This window comes from Canis aureus, chromosome 9 (assembly GCF_053574225.1).
Source record: "Canis aureus isolate CA01 chromosome 9, VMU_Caureus_v.1.0, whole genome shotgun sequence".
In the NCBI taxonomy this organism is placed as follows: Eukaryota; Metazoa; Chordata; class Mammalia; order Carnivora; family Canidae; genus Canis; species Canis aureus.
The window spans coordinates 15473124-15501109 of NC_135619.1; the positions used below are offsets into that span (position 1 = coordinate 15473124).

General features: G+C 36.1%; 1 protein-coding gene and 1 long non-coding RNA gene across 8 annotated transcripts in view; one reads left to right on the top strand and one right to left on the bottom strand.

Moving 5' to 3' along the window:
• The window catches only part of NPAS3 (neuronal PAS domain protein 3), an 839196-nt gene that overhangs the window by 234257 nt on the left and 576953 nt on the right, over positions 1 to 27986 (top strand). For 4 of the 7 annotated variants that reach the window (XM_077908998.1, XM_077908992.1, XM_077908994.1 and 1 more), the window contains one exon: positions 23035 to 23279. In XM_077908998.1, the coding sequence (XP_077765124.1) occupies positions 23035 to 23279 (245 nt within the window). Of the gene's footprint in view, positions 1 to 13331; positions 13636 to 22059; positions 22224 to 23034; positions 23280 to 23390; positions 23442 to 27986 lie in introns of those variants that run through there. The other 3 variants (XM_077908991.1, XM_077908995.1, XM_077908996.1) reach the window with 2 other exon arrangements.
• On the bottom strand, positions 1383 to 13228 carry LOC144320424 (uncharacterized). Its single transcript, XR_013385978.1, has 5 exons — positions 13083 to 13228; positions 8210 to 8302; positions 3918 to 4103; positions 3031 to 3179; positions 1383 to 1865 (listed from the first exon to the last, which is right to left on the bottom strand). It is a non-coding gene; the product is annotated as an uncharacterized LOC144320424 (long non-coding RNA).

Here is a 27986-nt window from a genome sequence, read left to right on the forward strand (position 1 = left end):
ATAAAATATCCTTGGATAGAAGAAAATACTGGGAAGAAACATTAATTTAAAGCCATGTATCATAAGCTTTTGCATATTATAACCAAATAAATGTTAAGTTTATAAATTTGTTGAGAAAGACTTAGCCATTTTTATTATATAATTAAAGGTAGGGGGAACACAGTTTTGATTACATGACAGGATAGGATAACAATAAAGATAGGAGGATGGTCTCAGTACTTAATAGGTAATCCTCTATGCAACGTCACAGGTCATGCCTACACTGCATTTGGAAAACCCTTTCACTTATATGGGTCTTGGGATCAACACTAGATATGTAGCAGAAAATAGCTGGATCATGTTTTAATCTGAAAGATTTTAGAATGCCAATCAAACCTTTGGCTTGCTCTAGTTTTCAGAAATACTATGTGAAATGTGGATCATAAAGCAGAATTTGGCTCTAAAACACTGAATTAAAATTATTCTTAGGAAGGCTTCAATTAACTCCACAGCAAAACTACCAGTATTCTCAATTTTGTAGCTAGAGATGCTTATGAGAGTGGCAGATGGCTGCACAAAGCAACCATGTTATTTTATTTCCAAATTTATGTAAACTGAACTCATAAATTTTTATAAAAATAAGTCTTCTCAAATCTACCACAACAGTCCTAGGTCCCAGAATCAAATTCTGGGATTTTAAAAACTTCTTTAAATTTGCTGATGAAGGAAACTCATCATATTTTTTAAAATAGGAACTCGTGGTTTAAAAAGGTTAGAACTTCTGTATCTTTTCTTCCCTGTCAGCTCATCTGCTATGTGTTGACCATGATGGTTGAACATGAGTATTTTGTAGATAGTTCAATTTGGGATTGACCTGGACATAGGAATAACTAGCTGGGAGACTTGACGTAAATGATGTGGCCACTTTAACCTCTCTATCCTCATCTGTAAATACGTAACCACGTGGCTGTTTAAGGATTCAATGAGGGAAACCATATGAAGCAGTTAATTAGCACAGCACTAAGAACATAGTAAGACCATAATAAGTGCTTAATTATTAGCCATTTTTTATCTAAATTCTTTTTTTAAAAACATTGACCAGTGGGAAATAGAAGGAATGTATTGCAATTTCTTTAAGTCTTTAAGATATTTTTTAAAACACTTTTAAAGGTGTACACAGCTAGTATAATGATTAGGAAGCATTCACTTGAACTATGTAGCCTGTAGATGTGGGTTTGAGTTCAGATATTTAAAGGTCGTGCAGTTTGGGCTCTGACCCCAGAATGGATGCTGGCAGGTGGATCATGCCAGTCTGTGCCAACTACACAATGGTTGGGCTTTTGGGAACCCTCCTTGTGGATGATGCCAGCATTGTTATCACATGACTGATGAGGAAATATGACTTCTTACATATAGGTACATTTTCATTGGTGCTGAGTTAGGCAAAATATTTTTGTTTTAACCCCTTTGGTGAAATTCTTGAATTCCAAAGAATTTTAGAACTTATTGGAGGGAGGGGGCAGAGACATTTTGCAAATGAGAAAACTGAGCCCCTGGAAGAGAAAGCACATGCCTGAAGTTCTACTGTTTATTGCTCTCTCTTCTCTGCTGCTTTCTAGAAATCTTTATGTCCCAGTGCGTTGATAAGAATGGAATCCTCATGGAGATTGGGTCTTTTCTTGATTATTCACATTTCTGCCAAGGCTACATTCATTCTTTTTTTTCTAAACTAAGTCAATCATAGTATGGAGTTATGGACACTGCAGGAAATGGGGGTTAATGTATATCCACTTTACAGAACATCTCAGAGGTTGTAGTTAACGGAAAAAGAAAAAAAAATCCTTGTCATTTGCTGGTTTTGGTGATTTCTCTGTGTTTTTCTCTACCTAAGAAGTCAAGAATACAAAAATCATTCTGATTAGTTGAAAGTCTCAACTGGGTTCTAATAACTTGAGTTTTACCTTGACAAAGAAGTGGCATTAATTTCTAAGTCCCCTTTACACGGTCATCATACTCTTGAGACTCAGACCATTCTGTCACAAGCAGAGCATCATCTCAGTTGAAATCTTGCCTAGATCCCATTTGCTACTCAGTGGAAGAAGTTATTTTTAAGTAATATTCCTCTGTGGTCTACATTTTAACTTCACATGTAACTATCTGGAGGGAAAGGAACATGTGACACTTTCCTATGCTCATAACTTTAAAACACCTATATTAAGTCTGATCAAGTTGTTATTATCTTTCTTCATACCAGAGTCTTCTCCTTTGCTATCTTGTTCATATATAAAAATTACCACTTTGTTTTTCCCTTCATATTTTTATTCAATTTAAAATGCATCTGAAAATTCTTAATCTTTACTCAGTTGAAGTATCTCAGTTTTTCTTAGAATTAACAAAGTATCTCAGTTTTTCTTAGAATTAACTTTTTTGTTTTTTTTACTATAAGAAGTTTGAGATGTAGTAATACCCCAGTAATTGTGTAAAGTAAACAACATTGTCAAGGATGCTTTCTGAATGCCTACTCTAGAAAATCCCAGCTTCTAGGGTAGGTGACGTTGTAGTGATTATCTTATAAAGAGCTGTGTTCTGTTTCAATAAATAAAGGCTGCTGTTTTGGGGCAGCAAAAAAAACAAAAAACAAAAAACAAAAAAAACCAAACAAGTATCTATAGTTTTTGAAAAAATAATATAGCTTTAAAAATGTACAGGCTGGTTGATGGAGATACAGAATCTCCATCCTAGAGGATAGAGGATGCCATAGTGAGTAGAAGCAATTATAATGTTATCATTATAGTCCAAAGTCTTTAATAACAAGATATTTCTTCTTTATTACAACCTCTGCTCTCCTAACCTTTTGCTAGCTATAGCAAAGTTGCTGGAATGTATCTCTTGACATAAATAGGGTTTTCAAATTTGTTTTCAAATATTAGTGTTTTAAAATCGTGAACTTCACACAATCTCTTTGTGTTACAGTAAGAAAAATGATCAGCATGGACATTTGCTTCATTTAGCTATGGGGAGTGGATGCAAGAATCAGAGCTTTATACTTACTTGGTCATCATCATCTCTCTCTTTTTGGTTTCATTTCTTTTGATACTACATCTATTTCTTATCTCTTCATTTTGTAGTAATAGAAGAAGCCTTAACAGTTGCAAGATTACATATTTATATCAGGGTTCAGACTGTGAATTCATTCTTTTCTAGGGAAGCAGAAAGATCATGTAAAAATGGTGACCACATGTTGACAGAATGCATGATTTAACAAAACCAAAGGCAATCATTTCAAAGAAAAATGTTTTATTTTCTGCCAGCAGAGTATAATGGAGAGAAATTGGCTGGTATTATTTTAAAAAATTGCCCAAATCACTGTAGTTAGTGTAAAATTGTCTCTGGAACTATTTCCTGTAAGTTAACCAGACATATGATTGTATCCTTTCTATTTTGAATACTGAAGCTCACATTTCAACTGTCTTGTATGGAGCCTATCAGGTATAATAGCTCTTTGTAAAGGTGCTTCTTTCTTTCTCTTAGACTATCCCATCTAAGCTTACACCTTCATTCACCCCAAACTCAGAATACTTATAGCTTAGGGCTTTCACAAACTTTGAGCTAAATATTATTCACTAACCAATCAAGACCATAAGCTACTCAAAATGTGCTTCTCCAACCTGCAAAAGTTCAAGTGAAATTAATGTAAACATTGTTTATTGTATTAAAAATTCTGTACACATTTCGGTTGAAAGGAGATTTAATTTTTTATTTAACATGTGGTTCATAGGGCTTGCTGTGTTTTTCTTAGTACCTAAAGTAATTTCAGACCTTATGCACTGGGACCTGCTTATGTTGTTGTAGGTACAGTAAGTATTATTAACAACAAATCAGATTTATATGTCAATGAGAGAATGATGCGGTCTGACATGATTCCAATAGTCACATACCTCTGAGCAAGCCAAAACGGCATGAGCCGCATCGTGGAATATTGGTGGTGGTACCATCACTTTGACCGGTGTTGTTTTCGTTGGCTTAATTAGATGTTAGAGGTAGTATGTGGTTGCTTTTAGGTCAGTTGCAGATCAAACCATCCCATGAAATCTGAGCTTGTTTTGGAAGAATTGTGGAGTCAGCTATGGAAACAGATTGAAAAACAGTTTAAATATTATCCACTTTTTATAATACTTGTCTACTCACCTTGGAGACAGATAGGAGTATTGCATTTGTGTCTATGCAATGTCAAAATTACTGGTGCACACAAAATATAGATTATTGATTGATTTGGATTTAGCCTGATGCTAGACAGCAACCAACATGTGGTGTTTGATTGCTTGATCCAGATGGTTGACATTCTGTAAGAATGTTCCAGGGCATTATACTATGCATAGAGAGTAAACAGGCACACTTTACAAGTGTAAGTTTTGCCATCATTGGAACCTCTCCCACCCATCAGTGGGGAGAAAGGGCTTAATTTGTTTAAAACAGAGGTATAGCTCTTACATAAACCCTATTCTCTACTTAGTCAGCTGATATTCGTTATTACCCATTACTCAAGGGTAACTGTTTTATGCTCTTTGTCAGTTCTGAGAAGACTCAGATTTTCTTTTGGGAAAGTGGAGATAGGACTATTTCATTGTTATTAATCCGAAATTTTAGGATAGTTTTCATGTATCATCTATGAGTTCAATAACCATGCAATTTCACTGAATCCTATGTGGAAAGTAAGGTTGTATATTTCCTTATTGAAGGTTCTGTGATTGTATGAGACACTAACAGTTGAACAGTGGGAGAGGGAGGCGGGTGGGGGAGGACACACCACTTTAAGATGGTATGGGAAATGGGCAATAATTTCAGTGCACTTCGACATATCCCCTAGTAGTTCATTAGTGATATGTAACATACACACAAGTGAAAATAGGATCTTGAAGGGGAAAGATGTGCTCATGTGCTGGAGAACAATGTCTTTGCTTTTCCAGTCACAAAGCATAGAGCCAGGGAAATTAAATGTCTTGTCTAAAATCATACAGTTAATAGTGGCAGAGGTTGGCCCAGCACTCAGATCTCACTACTTATAGATCAGTTTTTTGATTGTAATGAATAACTGTGATTTTCTCATATTTTTCCTTATATTGAATAGCTTCCTTATGTGGACCACCTGTACCTATCCAATTAACTCTACTTATTTTCCAGATGATCTGTCTTTCAATTGCTTTAGTCTAGACCTGCTTACAAGTCACTTTTATAAACATACTGGTTCTATCCAGGACCTCCCACAGATAGCATGAACTGCTAGGATTGACCGGTCTTTGATGGCTCTGTCAACCTCCTCCTGCTTAGGAATGCAAGTTATCCTGAGCACAGAGAGGAAGCAAACTTTCTCAACAGGAAGTCCCTCTTTCTTGGGAATAGTAAGATTTCCTTGGCACAGATATTTCTGTATGACGTCCACCCCACTTAAAGATCTGTTAAATTAATGCTTTGAAAGTGCATAAGTGGGTGGATCTTCAGAAGATACAAACCCCTCACCCAAGTTTATGTTGTCCAAATGAAGACACACAATACCTGTTGAACTCACGTGAAAGTGGAATGTGTTGACATGGAGTAAAGAGGGAATCTTTTCCCCTGCTTTTTATACACAAATTGTCTAGGAGTTTATATGAGTTTATTTGTAACATACACTATAAAAGACCTAAAGTTGGTTTTATGTGTGAAGATCTAAATCTACATTTAGCACATAGTAGCATGTAAATGAATTCTTACAGAAATCTTGATGAAATGAGGCAAATTTGCTCTCATTTTCTGCTTGCTATATCTCTCACAATTTGTATAGAATTTTGTAAAATCAGGAGTTGTCCTTCTGAGCTTGAAGAATTTGGGATTATTCTCTGTAGGATTTGGCTTGATGTTTTTTTTCCCCTCCCTTGTCATCATGGTCCAAATACAGGTATTGATAACCATGCATCATGACTGATTAAAAAAAAAAGTTCCAAAAAGGCTTCTAAATGAAAGCTGTAATTTTGTATTGGATTTCTAGTGACATGAGCAAATCACTTGCTCTTTGCCCTTATGGATTTTATAATGTCATCAGAGTCTATCAATAAAATTATAGCCTACAGTCTAACACACACCATTCCTTACTGTATTGCATATACAGGGGGCAGGGAAGGGGTTGTGCACAAATTGTAGCATGTCTGCCCTGGGATGCATGTTAGCCGACTGTGTGTGTATGTGTTTGCTTTTTTGGTTGAGATCTACTGTACGATCAGTCCTGGAAGCTACAGATGAAAAGCAGTGCTTGACTTTTATATAGGAATGTTCTCTTTCTTCCACCTGCTGTGAGTGAAATTGACTAGAATGTGCCATTCTGATCAATTTCATAAAGCAGCAGACCCTACATATAGACGTGATGGCTGTCCTTTCCACCTGAGCTGTCAGCCTCTACCCAAGAGGGAAAAGGACACTGCCAGAGACTAGGAACACATAGCCAGAAGGAAGTAAGAAGGCCACAGCTACCCCAGAAAGCAAAGCAGATGCACAAACACATAAACACACTTTTAAAATAAATAGAAGGCATAAAAACCCTACAAAGCCCCAAAACCCATACCCAGAGGCAGAGGAGATTCAACTGTAGGAAAACATGGGTTCCAGAATTTTGTTGAATTTCAGAAAGCCTTTCTGGATGGCTGTCTTAGTCATTCTGAAATTTATGGGGATTTAATATCTCATCTTAATTTGTAGGTACCTTGCCAGGTTAAATCCTTTTTTGCTGTGATCTCTTATATGTTCTCTTTGGAGTGTTGCCTCTGTCCACTTTTTTGTATTTTAAACATACAAACCTAACAAAGGGAGTCAAGAATTATGTGAAGATCTTGGATTTCCCCTTGGAAATGCTTTCTGTATTCCTTATTGTTACATTTCTACCTGACTTGGAAGGATTTATGATGATGTGGTGCTCTGAGTAAGACGGTATGGTTAACAAAGGAGGCTAGACAGGCTCTTGACTTCTTTTTCTCTTTTTCGACTCAGTTTGGTGCTCACTGTAGGACCGCCTCCAGAGTGTAGAAAGGAGATGGGACTCTGTTTTAAGATTTAAATATTTTTGACAGGGAAGAATTTATTATTATCAAGGTTTGGTGGGAAGGGGGTAATATCTGTGTTTCTTCCCTCTTTCCCTTCCTTCTTCACAGTAATACCATTCATTTCAAGGACTGATTTACTGTATAAATTTTATTTCAGTAGCACTACTACTGGATTTATTTTTTACTAATTTTGATCATGACTTTTAAGGACATTTAGACCATCAGCATAACCATCTTTCAGCAAGTACTCATTGAAGACATCCATAGGAGGACACTGTCTCTCAACATTATTATTGTGCTAATAACAACAAAGTCTTATTTGGCATGTACTTTAAGAAATTGTTAACATAATCTAATCACTAATTTTTCAGGGACTGCACTCTAAAGACTCATTGTGAAAAGAGCTAGTTTAATTTTCATAAAATATTTTTTTGTACAGGATGCTACCATGGTAAACTGAGCTTTCAGCTGTTATTAAATATTTGAAACTGTAGCTTAAATGTTGTAAATGGACATATGTACACATTTGCCTAGTCAGTATTTTTGGTTTTCTGAGCTATTTTTATTAATAGGTTGAACCCTATAGAATGGTCTAACTCTGATTTTTCCTGATTATTTTTAGGACATTTACAAAACAGCAAAGAAAAAGCAGAAATTCAACCCCTCAGGAAGTCACTTTATAATTATAGTTTCTTCCCACTTAACTTTCTTCATTCACTTCCATTCATTTTATACCTCTTTCTGATTTTTTCAATGTCACCTTACTGCTATACATCTTCATATCCCACACCTTATGTACCCTGTAATTAAATCCTAGTCTCCAGAAATGTTATTAATGGCATTAAACCACAGATTGCTAACAGCCATAGGCCAATTGAGGCATGGAAGAGCCTGCAAAGAGTTCTAGTTTTTAAATGAGATGCCAATATTTTTTCACAAAATGGAAAATTTTACATTAAAAAAAAAAACAAATCCCTGGATTTCTATCTTCTGTTAAAAAGGAAGACCTGGCAACTTTGGGTCCATAGTCTCATCTAGTAACAATGTTTGTGTGTGTGTGTGTGTGTGTGTGTGTGTGTGTGTTTCCTGAATAATGAGTGCCCCTTGTTGGCTGGGCACATGCTCTCCAGTCTGCCAGAGTCCTCACCATTCCCCATTACCTGTTCAACAATAAGGTCCAGTTGCCATTATCAGGTTTGCATTGCTTTCTTGTAAGTAGTTCTCTTTATTCACTTGTATTATTTCTTTAGGTCCTGCAGGTAAATTTATTTATGCTATATTAACAATTTATAAAACCAAAAAACCCTACTCTTCTTGGATATGTGAATTTTATTAGATGACATATGACTAAATCAAATGAAGGAAGTTGTATAGAAGAGAATGAGATAAAAATGATGGGAAAGTAAACAGAATTTAAGGATACTCATGGCACATTTAGTCATGCTCAAATACCACCTCTAAGAATTTTGGAAGTGATGAGTAGTTGGAGAGGTCATAGCTAGAGGCAGCCATGTATATAATTTAATCCCCTAACAACAATGCTGTGTTTATGTGAGAGTGTGTGTATGTGTGTGTATATGCATGTGCATGCACCTGCACATGTATGTATATGAAAAGTTAGGTCCACAACCATGAGAACATGACATAGTTGCCCCATTGCTTTTGAGGACTCATTGATCTCCACACTATCTTTGTAACTGTGCTGTTGGGAAACACTGCTGTTCTCAGAAGCGAGACTGAAGACTAAGTGATCTTTTGTTGGCTAATAACTCAAAAGGAGACCTTGAGGGAAAACCCTTTAAGATGAATATTTCAGCCCAAACAAAACAAAATGAAATACACGGACAAGATAGAAGGTAAATTTAAGAACGGGCTCCTGTAGAGTGCTGGTAGATGGGTAAAAGGCAACAAAATATCCATTTTGGTCAAAGACTATATTAGGCTATGAAAGGTCAGAGAAGAAGTAAGTGTTCAACCATGTGTTACACATTTTGTGTGTTTAAATTTTGGTGGCTTCTAGATTCAGACACTAAGGTGATTTATGGAGACTTTACATTAGGGGCCAATTGAGAAAATCTCTGGCTTTTATTGCCTTATTTCAATTAACCAGGCACTTTTATATGAGCTTATAAGTACCCCTCATGCTTTTCTGCATTTGAGAATTTTCTGTCAACAGTGTGGATTCATGTTACTATTAAAGTTGTGGCGATGATTTGTTTAAAATCAGGAAATTCAGTGCTAACTTTCAATCAATGAGATAATTAGGTCTTTTTAGTTTTATATACACATATAATGATAGAACCTTTGATTTTTCCACAAGCAGCTTGCAAACTCATCAAGAAAATGTGCCCACTTTATTCTTATTTTTTATATTAACATTTCATACATTGATATGTTACCTATCTTTATTCTCCTGTTATGTAAATAGGTGTGGCTCAGAATAACTGTCTTGTAGTTCCTCAAAGTCAGATTTTTATGAGAAGACTAACATCTATCAAGTTTTCTCAAAAGAGTGTAGGATCCAGGAGGACGTGGTTTCTGACTGAGTAATGGAAGCCTGGAACTAAACAGGCATTTCCCATGTTGTCTCACTTCATAAAGCACCTTAACAAGGTAACATGACTCCTTAAGGTATAGATAACCCCTGGCACAGGATAACATCTTGACTACTACATATACATGCTCCATTACCATGGAACCACCTACTGCCAAGGGCCAAAACCTATTAGAAGTGTGAGGTACAGCAGCCAAGGGAAAAACAATGGATGACCCTGGTTATAATAGTTCGGTCAGTGTTACAGAGCATAGAGATGTCAAGATATCATCAATTGGGGCAGCTTCTTACCCTAGACTTGAGTTAGGATCTGAGAATATGCTTCAAGAACCTCATTCTATATAATATTTGGTGTGTTTGTTTTCTCCTGGGTAAGAACCTAAGGTCACTGTCCCAAAAAAAGCCAGTCTAGTGGTAGCACTTTGCATCTCTAGCCAAGCAGCTGGCATAGTGTATATATACAACTGAGTAAAGCACTGCTTTTGGGTTTAGGGGAGCCTGGGCTGTGTGGCTAATGGACTCAATCTTTTGGTTGGAGACCTGTGTGAGATACCTTAGGAAGGAATGAAACCCTTGCCCAGCTTTGCCAGTTCTGGCCAAGCATTTTCTTTTAGAGGAGTGACCAAGCCAAGCATTTTCTCCAAATATTTAGGCCCTTCTATTGCAAGAAGTGGTGACAGGCTAGCATTTGATAGTACTAGCAGGTAAACCTTTATTAAATGAAAAATGTCTTTTAGCATCAGGGCACTTCTGAGGCTCAACTTGGACTCCATAAAACAATATTTGTGTGTTTTTTCAAAATAATTTTACATTTAAAAATTTTTATTGAAGACAGAAATTAGAGTTCTCTCCACCTCCTCCACAAGGAATTTCTCCCATGTAGAAAGAACCAATCTTAATATTTTGGTTTATGGGCATTAATCTAGATTTGGATATATTTTATCTGTATATCCATCCACCTATGTGATATAGAACTACAGTTGTTTGATCCCACTATACTCGCTGCTTTATAAACTGCCTTTCATTGCTTACTATATTGTAAAGAAAAATTTCCCAAGCCACTGAGGATTTTTTTCAGCATCCATGTTCAAGAGCTTGAATATTCCATAATAGGTTTCTAAAGTTTATTTATCAAGGAGACAGTGAATATTCTCTTAGCAATATATTCACACACATCCTTAGCTTTGGTCAAAAAAAGACAAATTTCTAATCCTTTGGATATGTATTTGCCAAAGTGTTCTCTAGGAATTGTAATAATTTACATCCCTGGCAACCATATGCTGTGCTTTTGGGAATTTTGATAAAATATTAAGTAAAAATATGTCTTAGGATAGAGGATAAGGTATATAGTCTCTTTAAGGCCTGTTTTCTCAGTTGTAGTGTTTAAAGAAAGGGTGACCATTTTACTTAATTATCTCTATTTCACAAAGGAATGCAGGCAGTTACAATATAATGGCATGTTCATTGATGTCAACTAAAAGCATGTGCTGTTTGCAGTGTTCACATGACCATAACTTTCATTTTTCATACTTAAAGATCTTCAAACTTGTCAAAGCATGCTTTCTCCTTTCCAAGTTTCTCCTATCAAGCTTGAAAGTTTTCAAAAGCTTTCTTCCACTTAGTTGTGCTTTCAAAAGTGTTTGAAATCACACTTAGAGAAAATTAAAGGAAAAAGTGAATTTTCCCTCTAGAAAAGGTCATTTGAATTTGAATTCCAAAGTAATTTAGTTTGGAACTTACACCAATTAACAGCAAATCCATCTACTTCAAATTGCAACGTTTGTAAGCCTGGAAAACAGGGTTTTGTTGAACATTTCATTAAGAAATTAATGTTTTCATAATGCTTATGGAACTTATATATACATGATTATAAATTAAGTAAAACTTTGTCAGTGACTTAACTGTCACATAAATATGATAGAGAAAGGGGAAATCATGAGGACTTTTTTGCTGTAGAGGTGGTGTACTGTGGGGGTGAGAGGGACTTATGTGAGTCATTTTACCAAGATTCAAATTTCTGCTGCAACCCTCACTGGCTCTGGGCAAGTTACCTCGCTCTCTGTGCTTTGATCTTCTTATTTGTGAAATGGAGGCAGTAATACTTCCAGAGTGGCCAGCTGTCCTGGTTTGCCCAGGAGTTCCCTGCTTTAGCACCAGAAGTCTAAGATCTGGGGAAAGCCGTCCTTAAGACAAGAAATTTAGTTTTAGGGGCACCTGGTTGGCTCAGTCAGTTAAGCATCCAACTCTTGATTTCAACCCAGGCCATGATCTTAGGGTCCTGGGATTGAGCCCTACTTCAGGCTCCGTGCTCAGCAGGCAGTCTGCTTCTCTCTTTCTCTCTCCCCCTCTCTCCCTCCACACTTCCTTGCCCTCTCCCTTGCACTCAAGCTCTCTCTAAAATAAACAAGTCTTAAAAAAATCTCCTGGTTTTGGGGGGAAGGGTATGGCAGGTTTGAGGGAAAGTACAAAACCCATACAGTGGCCCCCAAAAGAGGGGCTGAAAGATACACTGTTTTTAGTATCAGATGTGTCCAGAGATTGTCTTCCATAGTTGCTGTTACTTTTTTCCCTTTATGGCTGATATTGGCAACCGTGACTTAAATGAGATAATATTTAAAACATTTAGGCTGTGGCCAAAAGAGAGTAAGCATTAAAAGATGTCCACTTTAAAAAAAAAAAAAAGATGTCCGCTTTTAGTATTACATTAAGGTTCATGCTATTCTTTCATAGTACTGAATAACCTTAAAAAGCAGAAACATCGTGTGTAGATTCCTGCTATTGATGCTATGGAAATCAGTACTGTAGCTCCTTGGAGTGGTAGCAATTCCAGCAATTGCCCTTTGCATGGTCAGTAAAACATCCTGCTGTCACAGGGTGCCCCACCATTCCCTCTCATTTTGCCTTTCAGCAGAGACATTCTGACCCTTTCAAATATTTAGCAGTAGACTTTCCTCTCAATGTGTGCTCACGACTCCTGTTACTGTTAATGGAAGTTACACATGTGTGCTCACCAGGATGAGAAAGCCTTTATCCCATGTTGGGCAAAGACCCGTGATCCTGAATCTCTTTCTAAACTTCAGACCTGAAGAGAACAGTGCAGGGAATTGCTAGCTTTCTCACTATATTAGCTGCTTCAATTTCCTTTTAATTGGAGCCTGCAATCCAGATTCTTGTAACTTCAGGAGGATGAACAATATAAATTAAGATCTGGATGCTTTCCAGGAAGGGCTCAGCTCAAAGAACACTTTTTTTTTTTCTTTTAACACAGTTGTGGCTATTCACAAATCGCATGCAGTTGCCTAATGAGTCCATATTTGCTTCTGAGGTTTCACATTTGCAAACTACACTGCTGAGAAAGTAAGTGAAGTGTTCACCCACCTCTGGTGTGAGCTGACTGATTTAATGTACAGGACAGATAAATACTAGAATAGTCAAAATTCTAAACCGCTAGCACAGAGCCTTCAAATACAATATCTTACCCTTGTTCCGGACATTCGTTTCTCCCTAAGAATTCTTTTTAATGTATAAGACTTCAATTTATGTTTAAGAACTAGTAAACTATAGCAGTTTGACAGCCATTCACACTTAATTCTGTGCATTAAACCAACAGCATTCTTTTCCACAAACATCCATTGTTAGGACAATGCTCTCAGACAGAATTTATGAGAAATGGAATTATGTTACCAAGGAGATAGCATTTACTATAATGAAGAGTAGATCCTAGAAAATGGCCCCTTTTACAGCCGCTCAGAGCAGAGCCACAAAAGCAATTGATTGGTCTTGGCATTTAGTCTTATATCAGCTGTGTCATCCATAGCTTCAGGAGTGAGAACACTAATCTAAAGTGACATTTCTGTTCTGGCGGGCTTTTCTGCCCTGATGAAAGCAATTACTTCATTCCTAAATGATAATTTGCAGGAGTTTCAACCACTTTAATTGATAATTTTTTTTTTGTTCTGAGTTCAATTGTGAAGTGATTAGCTGATTTGGTAAATAGAAATTTAAGGTGTGAAATATACAAGTTGCTCCAAGGTAAAGTGCTCTTTATTGGGTGGAGAGAAATTACTTGATAAAGCCACAGTTTTTCCATTATTATGGAACTGCCAGTTGTACAGCTTAAAGTTCTGGGGGAAAATGAAGAACAAAACACTTTGATTCATGAGGTTTTTGGCAGACACCAAAGCATACAATGAATAGTTTGGTCTTGCTGTGGTTCATTCAAGGATTATTTGAATCAAGGTGAACATTGGTTGAAAAGGATTGTGCAGACCTCTCAGCTTTCTTTATTACTATTCTAATGACTCATTCTGGAATTAAATCCTCTTATTTAAAGTGTTAAGAATAAAAACGCTCATTGGCTAAAACCAATTAATTTAATTATTAAGTTCAAACATACACAAGGCATTTTCTGAAGATGAGGGAAGGCACTCAGTTGAATGGCTCTAATTACTCTTTTGATCTATTTTACTACAAGTCAAAAATGGGTCATGATTATTCACTCAGAATATATCTTAGTTAAAAATTTTAAGGATGCATCTTAATTTTGATACTTTCTCAAATGTTAGCAGTTGCCGATTTTTTGGTACTCTTTTAAAGCCATCAATTTCATGATATTTTCTCACATGGGGAAAAATAATGGTCATTCCACATGTTAAATGAGAAAAATAAAGCAAGAATGAAGGTCAAACTGATTTAGCACATCAAACAGTCTTTGTCAGCCAAGCTTAATATATCCTGAGTTTGTGGAACAAATGAAATTTTGCTGCTATGTTACACTTTGCTTCCAAACAACCATTACAACTGGTTTTATATATTGTGTGAGCATCAGACCATCAAACAGTGCATCTTTACTGATGTGTTGCTGCAGCGATGATCTACAGCAGCAATCTGCCATTTATATAAGGGCAAAATGTGCATCTATATTTAGTTGTGAAATTGGCCTATTATACTCTTGATGTTTACAGAGGCTAACATAAATTAATGATGACAGCTATGAGCAGTGCATTAGTTAAGCAGCAGAGTTCTTACCTTGAACTGGAAGGTTCCAGTTTTCATTTCCAGCATATACTATACTGTGTTCTTTACACACTAAAGGAGGGTTTCTGAAATTATTACCTTTTCTTGGAGAGCATTAAAAGACTCCAATCTGTGAGCTATGTAGTACTTAATCCTACTAGATAATAGCTGTTTATGCATTTCTTAATTCTATTGCCTTGTGAGAAAGGTGATATTTACAATCATAAGGAAAAATACTCTTGAAAGATTTTTTTCTTTGCAGTAGGTTGATTTGATGGACTTTGAACTCTAGGTGATGCAATGTGTTTTGGGCCATTTTATTGAAAGTAATGAAAGAAAGGCAAGCAGTGCTAGAATCTTAACTTTTTCCTTGGGAATCCTCCTCATTCTGCTCATGTCAGGGCAGGCATAGGTACTGGAGTAACTATAGATTTCACCATTAACTATGACCAGAGATCTGACAAGTATGTAGGTGTTCAAAGGTTCATGAGTTAAAATGCTGAAACCTTTGATGAATTTTTGATGGCTGCATTTTTAATACAGGTCGACCTTCTTCCTTTGAGGCTGCATGCCAGATTAATTGATAAATAGTAGAAGTCTGTAGTGCTGGGTTCTCCTAAGCAAAACAAGTAGGAAAATCTATAAAAACCTGCCTTTCTGCCTTCTTAGAAGTACTTTAAAAAGGCAAAATTTAAAGTGGTTCTGACTCTACCTTTCCCATCCCTTACAGTTAGAGGACCAAAATCTTCTGTGTTCTTTTATAGGGACTGGTTATTGTATTCTAAAAGTTTACATGAAGGTGTTAAAACTGAGTCCGAGAGAGAGGATTTTCATGTAGATGTAGTGTAAGTCTTTTGATAATGTCCTGATCGGGAGCTGTTCTACAAATACAATTATAAATTATATAAAAAGAACTGACAAATATCTAGCTATTAAGAAGTCACCAGAGAGGAAGAAACATTTAAGTTGACTTACTTTTGTTGTTACTCTCTGACAATTATTTTGCTCCTTGTTATCCTCTGTAGATGTCCAGTTATAGTATTTTCATAATCATCATAACTATTTCTGCAAAGTAGGAAATCAAAATAATCAATTTTGCAAAGCTAAATTTGATAAGCCACAAAGGATAACTTACCACTTTTAATTTAAGGAGTCATCAAGTGCAAAGTTATCTGTTTTTTTCCCCACCATGGACAAGTGGCCCAATAAATAATTAACATCTTTATCCAGTTCTATGGCAGCTTCAGAGAGATTGCAAAAACGGAGTCAATTCCGTAATATTGGCTTTGTGATAGTCGCAGTTTCTGTTCCTTTTTACCTTTTTTTTGGGGGGGGGTTATCTTTTGCAAATAATTTCATTATTTGGCCTTGTCCCCAGGATAGAAGCTAAAGCAGCAAATGCCGCTGGTACTTCCACATTACCCCACTCACCAGGCAGTATGGGTGAGCTCTCCATGGTCCTGGATTTGGGGTTTGTCTGACATCAAGGAGAATTTCTAAATTTATGAGGTTTTGAAAAATATTTTGAAAGATCAACTTTCTACCGGGAGTATTCATAAAATCATTTTGACCAATAATTATCATTGCAATTTTGAAGTTTTTATAGAAGTTTTCACAATTCTCCTGAGTAATTCATCCCCTTAACAACTGTTTGCATATTGTTTATACACACACACACACACACACACACACACAATTGCTTGTCTTGCAATTGAGTGCCATTTTTTCTACTTTCGTGAATTAAAAAATGGCCACTTTTTACTCCTAGTAAGAAAATCATTGATTTGAATCTTTAACCATTCACTAATGGAATATATATGTTTTATTTGAAAAATTAAATATAGCTGTGATACAACAGACTTAGGCATAAGGAAGACAGTAATGAAAAATAAGTATCTTTTGCAATAAAGGAGTTTCATTTTGCTTAAAGTATGCAGTGTGATATGTCAGAACCAGTGACTAGAAATCATACTGGTGAGAACATTGTATACATTATAAATGAGTATTATGGACCTCAAACCATAGAACAATCAGTGTGAGTCAAGTTTAGGTCTTCATTTAATAATACTCGTATTACTGTGTGTTAGGCACCATTTAAATATTTTATAAAAATTAATTCATTTAATTTAATCTCAACAAGAACCTTTTGAAGCAGATAGTAATATCATCCCATTTCACAGATGAAAGAAACTGAGGCAGAAAACTAAATAAATTGCTCAAGCTACATAATCAGTTAAGTTCTAGAGCCAGGATTTAAATACAGGCATTGTGCCTCCACTATCCATGCATTTAACCTCTACCTTCTGCAAATGTGGAAGATATGCTGAGAGAGGCATCAAAGAGAACTTAATGTGATAATCATGATTTTAGGGAACATGAAAAGAGTTTATAATAAATAGTCTGTTTAAGGGTTGTCACCAACAAAGGTTAATGAACATGCCCCTCCCTTCCTGGCTGCCTAACCAGTAGTGGGGGAGGGGCCATTTCTGCAGCTGAAACTTATTTATTTATTTATTTATTTATTTATTTATTTATTTATTTATTTATTTATTTAAAAATATCTATTTATTCATGAGAGACACACAGAGAGAAGCAGAGACACAGGCAGAGGGAGAGGCAGGCTCCACGCAGGGAGTCTGATGTGAGGATTTGATCCTGAGAGTCCGGGATCAATGCCCTGAGCCGAAGACAGATGTTTAGCCAATGAGCCACCAAGGTGTCCCTGATTTTATTCCCTTTGGTTTGATTCTACTTGTCACTACATGGGGAATTAAACTGACCAAAGTGAAAGTCATAAGTGGTGATAGAGAAAGGAGTTCGAGAGGACAAATGAAGAAAGCAAACAGGTGTTTAGAATTATGGATGCCGTACCTAGACTCGGGGGGAAAAGATGGTATAAAGGAAGCTTAGTCAAATAAAATTATTATAAAAATTATAGAGAAAGAGGGTGGTAATCAGATGTGGCACTAGGGTTCAAACAGTTGGGCTTTTTCCCCAAATAAGTTTTATGATTATTATAGTAATAGTTATTACTTAGATACTGTTTACCATATGATAGGAATTTTTCACTTTACATTTATTAGTTCAATTAGTATAATGAATATAATGAAGTAGGAACTATAATCATGTCTGTTTCCCAGATAAAGAAATTGAGGCCTAAAGAGATGGAGAGACCTAGAGAAGGTTGTGGGGATAGTAACTGTATGATGGTGTGAATACTCACAGTCTGGCTGCAGAGCCCACACCATGAACACCTGTGGCTTCCAAGAAAGTTTAAGGATGGGTTGAGTATATTTTCAACGTTCCTAAGTCTTTCCAACTTCTTAAAATTCTTCTTTGTTGGGAAACTCTGAAGTAGACTCTACCATATTTAAAGTTTACAACCTATCTTAATTTTTTAAATTCAGAATTGTCAAAGAAGTTCACTGTTTCATAGTTTACCATATACTACCTTGGAAACTATCATATGAGCCATTGCAGTGGTCCCAGGAGATTGGTTTGTAATCCTCATGTTGTAAAATGATAAAATTGAGGCTCAGCTTTGTTACTTAAAATCACAATGCCTATGAATGGCCAGGATGGGTCTTGTAATTCCTTCATCAGGACTCTTTCCACAAAACACATAACTTATCAAGGAACTTAAAAGATATGAGAGTATTAAAAGAATTACATTCAATAAGTGCTGTCCCCTAACTCTTCATTACTAGTAATTTTTTATTGCTTATTATCTATAGTTAAAGGTATAACTTCAAAAACATATAAAATTTGTTGCCATTTTTAAAAAGATTTTATTTATGTATTCATGAGAGACACACAGAGAGAGGCAGACATAGGCAGAGGAGGAAGCAGGTTCCCTGTGGGGAGCACAATGAAGGACTCCATCCCAGGACCCCGGGGTCATGACCTGAACCAAAGGCAGATGGTCAGCTACTGAGCCACCCAGGAGCCCCTGTTGCCAAGTGTTAAACAGAAATCTACATTAATATTATTTTAACCAGGGATGGTTGTTAAGGAAAGTTAATTATGGCAACATCACAAAAAGAGTAGGGGATTCAACTTTTAAGTTTTATAAGAGGAAATTCTAGATAATAGATCATTGCCCTTTTGGTTGTGAAGAAGCCCTTTGGAGATTCTGAAAATCATTTACTATCTTCCCAAAATATAGACACAATTTTGTATATGACTTCTAAATTTATTTACAAGCAAGTCAATTAAAAATACATTTGTGTGTATGTGTAGATATATGTATTTATGTGTGTTTTGTGTATATCTTTGGAAATTGTTGATTTTGTTGTTTGGTTGTTGTTGGTAATTACTGGTGAGGATGATGATATCGTCATCAAAGAGAGTTGAATTTTTGATTTGCTGAGGATTAAGGAAGAGTCTTTCTTTCTAGTTATCCAAGGACTACGTGAGAGAACGTGTGAGCAATGGGAAGTTTGGACTCAGGGAGTAACTTACTGCCAATCTGAAGTTTAATCATTTTTTATATGGCAGAGATTAGCACCATAACATTTAAACATTTTATTTATTTATTTATTTTAGAGAGAAATGCTTGTGCACAAATGGGAGAGTGGCAGAGGGAGGAACAGAATCTTAAGCAGACTCCTTGCTGAGCACAAGCAGGACCCAGGGCTTCATCTCACAAGCCTGATGAGATCATGATCTGAGCCCAAACCACGAGTCAGGCAATTAACCAACTGAACCACCCAGGCACTCTACTACCTTACATTTTATTCACATACAACCATTCCATTCCTTCTGTGGAATTCCAGAAGTACAATGATAATTTTTGGTTTAGAACAGAATTTACAAATACACAGTTTAAGTCTTCATGTAGTCCTTAATTCAATTTGAGAATTACTTATAACTGCTCTGCTTCACAAAAGCAGGTATAAGATTAATCCACAATCTGTGTTGTTACCTTAAGGTCTTTGGCTTAATCTATTCTAGCAGCATTCTATAACCTTTATAATTCTTTGACTGAATTTTATTGATATTGCCCTCAAAACCAATTACTATTTATTATAAACATAGTACTGTCATTCTGAAAGTCTTCTGAACTGTGATGTCTGTATAATGCTGTGATGTGGGAGTCATAGAAACCCTTGTTATTAAGATTATGGCCAAGGCACATACTCCAGTAGGGTAACACAGAGTGTTAGAGATTTAAAAAAAAAGTGTACGGATGGGGAGAAGAAAAACAACAAGAAGGTGATTCAGGAGCACATGAAGTAAATTCTGCCCAGTGATATTTTAGATAACTCAAGTATCAGAGAACATTGATTGGGCAAGGCATCCAAAGACATTAATGTCCATGTGTTCTTCTTCCTGGAGTGGAAATAGGAAACTCATTCTCCTCTATGTAGCTTTTGGAGCTCCTTGAACTTCTCCCTGTGATCTTGAGCTTTGCTTACCTCCTCCCCTATAGAATTGGTTTCTTTTTCCCTTAAATTATTGATAAGCCTATGTATTAATAACAATTTCAGAATAATGACCTAATCATCTACTTGCTTCAGTTGAACAGAGAAATTCCTAGTATGAGTATTAGTAATATTAATTAGATAACAAATGAGCCCATTTGAGATTCTTTGAGTGACATATATAAAGAGAAAGTTCCATATAACATCCATGTAAGACTACCATCAGAATTGGCCTCTCATAAATTCTTACCTAATTATGAAATACATCCCTGCTTGTTTATTGACCAATGGCATATTTTATTAGGCTTGCATTATTTTTTTAAAGTTTAATCAGTTAATGTAAAATTAAAACATAACATAAAATTGGAAATTCCATGTAAAAATTCAGATTTTGTTCTCTAGAAATAGCAGCACTGGAAAACTGGCAACACCAGGTGTGCCTTCCTCTAGAACAGCAGTCACCTGAAACTGTGCATGTTGTCCCTTTGCCTGAGCTGTTGTCCTCCAGGTCCCCACAGAGACCATCAGGCCTCTTCACTCATTGACATTCCCTGCCTTAACCCAGGGAGCCCTTGAGTTTATAACCTTTGCCTAGAGCTCCATTATAGTCACTTACTGAACAACAACAAAAATTCTAAGTTTAGCCCACCTTCTGGAGTACTCTTTGATTAAAAGAACACAAAAAGAGCAAAGCACTGAACTTGTACCATTGAACTCTACAAGAGATAGATAAAACATGTCAAAGGACATAGTTCTTTTGGCACAGCTGACCTAAGTGATATTAGATATATTACCTTTATTATATAAAGGGAGGGATAGAAATGGTTCTTTTGTCCTAAGATGATGACCTAGATCCTGGTTATACTTAAACTTTATCAGATTTTAAGGCATCTCTCACTTTATTTACTAATTTTCTTTTTTTAAAAGATTTTTTATTTATTCAGGAGAGACACGGAGGGAGGGAGGGAGGGAGGGGGAGAGAGAGAGAGAAAGAGAGAGAGAGAGAGAATGAGAGATGCAGAGACACAGGCAGAGGGAGAAGCAGGCTCCATGCAAGGAGCCTGACATGGGACTCGATCCTGGGACTCCAAGATCAGGCACTGGGCTGAAGGCGGCGCTAAACTGCTGAGCCACCCGGGCTGCCCCATAATTTTCAACAAGACAGAGTTTACTATTTATAAAATTGCATGAAGGCCAGCTATGATTTGGGAGAAATAAATGGCATTACCATGCTTTCTCCTTGTGAATTAGTGATGTTTCTGCCTGAGGTTATCACTTGAGACCTCAAGAGACAAAGGTTTATCATCTGAGACAGCTATGATGCTGAAAATGATGTTAACTGGTCTAGTACTGAGAAATTGGTTAGTTAACTAATGTAGAATATTTTATTAATAGAGTGAAACTGGTTGGGATATTGGCTTAGCAAGTATTTATTTGACCAGAGTGTGATGGCATTACTTAAATTTTGTAGATCCTCAGATATTCTAAATGTCTATAGTGAATACAGTGTTTCTACCATGAAAAACATCCGGGATGCTATAATGTAATACGAAGTGTTATTGTCTGTATTATACTAGTAGAAATCGGAGCCACATTCCTGAACTCATTTTGTTTTGGTTTTGTTTTTTTTTAATAATAAATTTATTTTTTATTGGTGTTCAATTTGCCAACATACAGAATAACACCCAGTGCTCATCCCGTCAAGTACCCCCCTCAGTGCCCGTCACCCAGTAACCCCCACCCCCCGCCCTCCTCCCCTTCCACCACCCCTAGTTCGTTTCCCAAAGTTAGGAGAGTCTTCCATTTTGATCCAATGTCCAGTCTGCCTTCCTTGCTTGTTTCTTTCTTTCTTGTTATTTTATAATAGGAAACTAGAAAGCCAGATTCAAAGATTTTAAAACACTTTCAGAGTTCCATAAAATTGCCACTTACAAATGATTTTAATAGTACCTTGATACTGTAAATATTGCCCAATTACTTATCATCAGGGTCTGATTTCAGTTTCATTTCTTGTCAGACATAAAACAGAGCAATTCAGAATCGGTGGACTTCTGTCAGAGGCTCAAACGCAACTTCAGTTGTGCCAATTCTGCCCTCAGCAATGTGGGCAAACTTCAAACAGAAATGCACATGAATAGTAAAAGGAAAATGCTGGATCCCACCTGTTGAATCTTCTGTGAAGTAATATGTCTATAATGTTTATAAATTTTAATAACCCATATGGGGCTTTATCTTTCAACATTAAATTTATATTATTTTCAAGTTTGACTTTTCTGGGTAATGTATTTTATTCTCTAGTATCTTAAAGAATCTATCCATCTACTAATGTATATTCATTCATAAAGAATTGACATTATCTCTTATCGACCAATTACCAGCACATTTATAAAGTTACATGTAAATCTTCATTTTCAGTGGGATGTTTTCTCTATCTGACTTAAGGTATGATACTTATTGAGGGCTGGAAGCACAATAAACACCCTTCATAGAACCAACAAATAAAATGTTGATGTTTACCCTTTGTTCCCCAAGATGACATTTGAAGTACATTTTAAAAAATGAGTGCTTTTGATGGCTTAAGATCCCATAGTGATAACAGTTAAATGAACAAAATCATTAGCCTAAGAATAGATACATGAATACTAGTCTCATCCCTTCAGTTGCTTATAGCTGATAATAGCAAGCATTACCTGTAAATTTTAGGTCTTAGAAACAAAGAACACATCTTATAACACATGGCCAAATAGAGGAGAAAACCTAATGAGCAAACTGTTTTTTATTCATTGCAAGTAAGTTTATAGAGTGTAAGTCCGGGGGTAGAATTTGTGGTTTTAGTGTTCATTGTCTAGAATTCATTTTACTATGGTGCTAGAATTTGAAAGACTTTGGTAGATTTTTGCTGGGGAAAAAAGGAAACAAAAAGAACACAATTTCTATCTGATGGTCAGAAGCACCTGTTCTAAAGAACACTTTTTCACTCCGTTGATTGCAGTTTACAAGCATTGAGAAAGGAGAAATCCCGAGATGCTGCTCGCTCCCGCCGGGGAAAAGAAAATTTTGAGTTCTATGAATTGGCCAAGTTGTTGCCTCTTCCTGCAGCCATCACTAGCCAGCTTGACAAGGCATCCATCATTCGACTTACAATTAGCTATCTGAAAATGAGGGACTTTGCTAACCAAGGGGACCCTCCATGGAACTTGCGAATGGAAGGCCCTCCACCTAACACATCAGTAAAAGGTAAGTTTTAAGCCCATGCTTATTCTGGAATATGGTGGTCTGTAGGTGTCTCTAAGATAAAATGTTTACTATCATCCTTTCTTCTTTTCCTGCATATCAAATCCTTTAAAGGGATACAAATGTGGAAATCTGAACTCTGCATGAGAAAGACACCATGTGAAGGTGAAATAAACCTCTTCTATTTCTTTTTTATTTACCAAAAGTCTGTCAGCCTAAATATTCTATCACTTTATATAAGCTTTCAGAGAAATGAGAATGAGATGACTTACATTAAAGTGCTTCTCGGGTTTAATTTGTGCTATGCTAATACATGCAAGTTATTGTTGATGGGTGGAGTATAAGCATATTTGTTAAAGGGTGGAACTAATATTTTCTGTCTTTAGTAACCAAAGAGAGGAAGGGAGTTGAGTCCAACTGTAGAAGGCATTTTGAGTAATGATTTTATTGACTAATAAACAATTCACATATCAATGTTTCAAGTCTCAATACATATTGTCTAAAAATTGTTTAAATATAAACATTTATTTGTCCTTCAAATCCTTGATGCAGTCACTCTTAAAACTTATTAAAAATTTTAGGTCTTCTTCACTCTCATATGTAAGAGAGGTATTTTCTTTTGTGTTAGTGAAACTTCTAGTAATTTATAGCATGCTTAGCATATGAATATCCGTGCATATGTTTATTGGTGTATATGTGGTGTTGGCCATTGATTTTCTATCTTTAAAGACATGTTATTCACGGCATTGGACTTAAGAGATCTGCTAGTTTTTTTGCTCTGACCTTGTATCTAGACCCTTGGTGGGCATAAACTCGGACATTTGGCAAAATTGTAGGCAACTCTGGGGGAGGAACTAGGTTCTTTAAATTAAGAGATTATACCTTAACGACTACCTTTGAAGTCTCTGTATTCCTGGCTGTTGTAGGAAAGGGTTCTAGTGGGAAGCTGTAACCTCCTAGAGGATTCAAATTAAAATTAAGGATTAAAAGCAGTCACTATTTACAATTGTGTGCTAAGAGATGTGATTACATATGTATGTATATATTCATATATATATACATGTGTATATATAAACATGTATATACATGTATATACACACACGCATGCATGTGTGAATCCATTCATATCTCTACCTTGGTACTTTCAAACTGTATTTCTTTTTTTTTTTTTTTTTTTTTTTTACAAACTGTATTTCTTATGCTTATGGGAGAAGGAAAATTAGAATTTAAATTGTAATAGGTTATTTCTCTTTAGAGCAGGGCAAACATTCTTCTGTAATGGGCAATACAGGAAATATATTAGGCTTGGAGAGACTCTCAACCCTTCCATTGTAGCATGAAATCAGCCATAGACAATGTGTAAACAACAGGGTGTGGCTGTGTTCTAATGAAACTTAATAGGCAGCTGCCACCAAATTTGGCCCAAAAGCCATAGTTCACAGATTGTTGATCTAGAGTAGAAGAATGACACTGAGAAGTTGAGAAGAAGGGCAGGATGTCAGTATATGGTATCAAAGTCCCAATAAACCAAGACACACTCATGCAGTCCTTTCACCACCCATCTTCCTGTAAAAATGTAGATGTCAACTTAGTAATGTACCAATCGATGTTCCAGATGCTAAAGTTGTAGCAGATTTTCCCAAACTAAAGATGTGAATATAATCTAATAAGCATGTCATATCCATAAGAATTTATTCAGTAGACTGTCATCATGTTTATTCTGAATCATACAAGATGATAAGGGTAGGTGTAATAGGTCAAAAGTCACAGACTGTGCAAAATACATTCTTAGGCTTCACTTTGAAATGCAGTTGGTGGAGGGACTGGATTTGTCTTAAGCTGTTTAGCACAGTTATCTTTTATTTCCATTTTTTAATTTAAAGGAGTTGGCAGTTGATAGGCTGCCTTGGTACTGGTGGTTCCCTGAGTAGAAAAATGGTCCCATGGTTTGTCCATTCTCCTGTGAGGTGATAACCCCGCTTTTAGAATCATGACCTTTTAGTGATGCAAAATTCTAGCTCCTGCAGAACCTCATTTATAGATGAGGGAAATGATCTAGAAATAACATTTAGAGTGAAGTATTAGCAAATTTAAAACTAGAATCCATTGTCTTGCCTTTCTGTCTAGTGCTCTATCACATCGTATTGATTCTAGAAATGGTATTTGATTTGCATCCCCTTTATTGAATATTATAGGTCAGAATTCTCTAAGCTTTTGGCTACAAAAGATAATTTATTTTTACTTTATGCACTTCAATCAGTGAAACTCTGTAACTACTTATGATAAAGATGGATTAAAAAGATAAAATATGGTCTCTGCTGTCATGGCCATTTCAGGCTATGGAAGGATATGATGATGTCAGTGAGGGAAATGGGAAGGTCGAAATGGGTATTTAGGAGGCTAGAGGGAGATAACAGATTTGATTACTTTGAAAATTCCACGCAGATAATAGCAGAGCATCCAATTTAGTACGCGTGTACTCCCGCTACTAAAAACGAATGATAGTGAAGGTGTAAGCATAGTGACTCTTATCCAGTTTACACTGGCTCTCTAAACTTGCTAGGATGCAATGGGCACTTTTTGTAAGCTAGTTTTGCTGTACAATATATGTATATTTTATTGCTCTACTCCCATTCTTTAATGCAAACCTGTTACTCATTCTGATCAAACATTCATGAAACAACATCAAAAGAAATTCATTTTAATTTATTAAGGTCTCCTATGTTGTGCCCTTGAAGAAGTTCATGTGGATAAACAAGCTTATATAAATAGCCTGCAGCGTCATGTGAAGTGCAGTTCATAATCCAACAATAAAACGGTAGACATTATACTTTGTGCTTCTCCAAGCAGTCTCTTGAATAAACCTAAAGGCATTTGGAAATTTATATGAAAAGTATTTACACCATGTAGGCAATGGTTTTTTTTTTTTTTAATGTGATGAGTTGTTCATGTTAATAATTAAATTTCAAAGCTTGAATTTAAATTTGTCCCACACAACTATATAGAAACTTAATCATTTTAATTTACTGCTTCAGAAAGGCCCTTCACTCTGCCCCATATTCATCACATCTTTTCTTAAAAGTCTATAAAGGTTGATGAGTTTGTTTTGTGATGCCCATTGTGTATAGATTATTACAAGTTATGCTTGCAGAAAGAACACTCAGGTGACAGTGTATAATGTGTCCTGAGTCAATTACTTCATGGAAATGATATGTTAAGCAATTGGAAGGTAACAGATAGTTTTTTCCATTATTTTAGAAATATCTGTATTGTTATAATACAGATCAAATCTACAATGAACATTATGCATTATTCAAGAAATGACCAGGTATTCTCAGCAGTGTTTCAGCTAAATAACTGATGATTGTAACCTTTAAAGAAATCTCATTGTGGTGACTGTTGGTAAATCACTTCTCCATTCATAGTAATCTCTATTTAGAGGCTATCTAGAAACCATTATATGTTTTATTAATCTTAAAAGCAATAGCTGCTGATTTGACATTTGCTAAAACTAGATAAATTTTCTGTCTTTTTAATATCACGGACTTCAGTTGAATTTTGGTGTATATCTGCTACAACTCTATTAATCCAGGAATATTTACCACTGTAAGCATAAGTTTTATTTCAATTTAAGCACTGCAGGTTTTAAACAACAATTTGTGTATCTGTGTGACAGGCAATGATGCTAAGATATGTAAAATATAAGACATTTTTAGCCCTTGAAGGAAACAGGTGAAAAATATTGCAAGACAACTGGTGATTAAAATTGGCTGAACACATTAAGGAAGATCTTTACTATGTTTATAGAATTTTTCTTCACTCTTTCAGGCTCCTATTGTGAATTAAATGGTTGATATCTCTGAGAGGAGAGATCTGCAGGTCTTTATTTAAGGAATGCATGAGGCATCCTTTGCCAAAGACCACATTGTAGCAATCATGTTTAAGGGATCCATTTAAAACAGTCATGTGTAGCAACTGAATCTAGGACATCCTTCAGAGTAACACTGAATTACTATCATAATGTTTATGCCTAAAACTTAGATAGCATTTCATAAAAAATGGCTCTGTTTCCATAGAAGGTGGAGAACCCAAGACTGTCTGCGTGATTATTGTTCTTGGTCTAAGCAGCTCTAAGGTTTTCCACTTCCTCCTCTGGCATTTTTACTGTGTATGGACACATACTTACTTCTACCAACTGACACTCATACTTGGGGGTAAGGGTCCTATTCCTCATTATTTAAAAAAAAAAACATATAAAATGCAATTTCTTAGAATCTGCATGGCATGTACACCAGCCTGTGGCATTCTTTCTTATTGTGTAGGCAAATGGTAGTACCCAGACTGATCCCTTAGGTTCTGAGCAGAAGCTTCCCTATAGGGGAAGACAGATTTGCTTCTTATTTGATTTCTATTCTTGCCTCTACCTCCATAGACTGGGGGCCCAACTCCCCGCTTTAGTCTCTGGTTTCACTTAGCTTAATCCAAAATCAGGGGTGGCACCATGGGGCGCCTGGGTGGCTCAGTTCATTAAGTGTCCAACTCATGGTTTCGGCTCAGGTCATGATCTAAGAGTCATGGGATGGAGCCCAGCATCAGTCTCCATGTTCAGTGCGGAGTCAGCTTGTCCCTCTCCCTCTACTCCTCCCGCCACTCATGTTCCTTCATGCTCTCTCTTAGATAGATAGATAGATAGATAGATAGATAGATAGA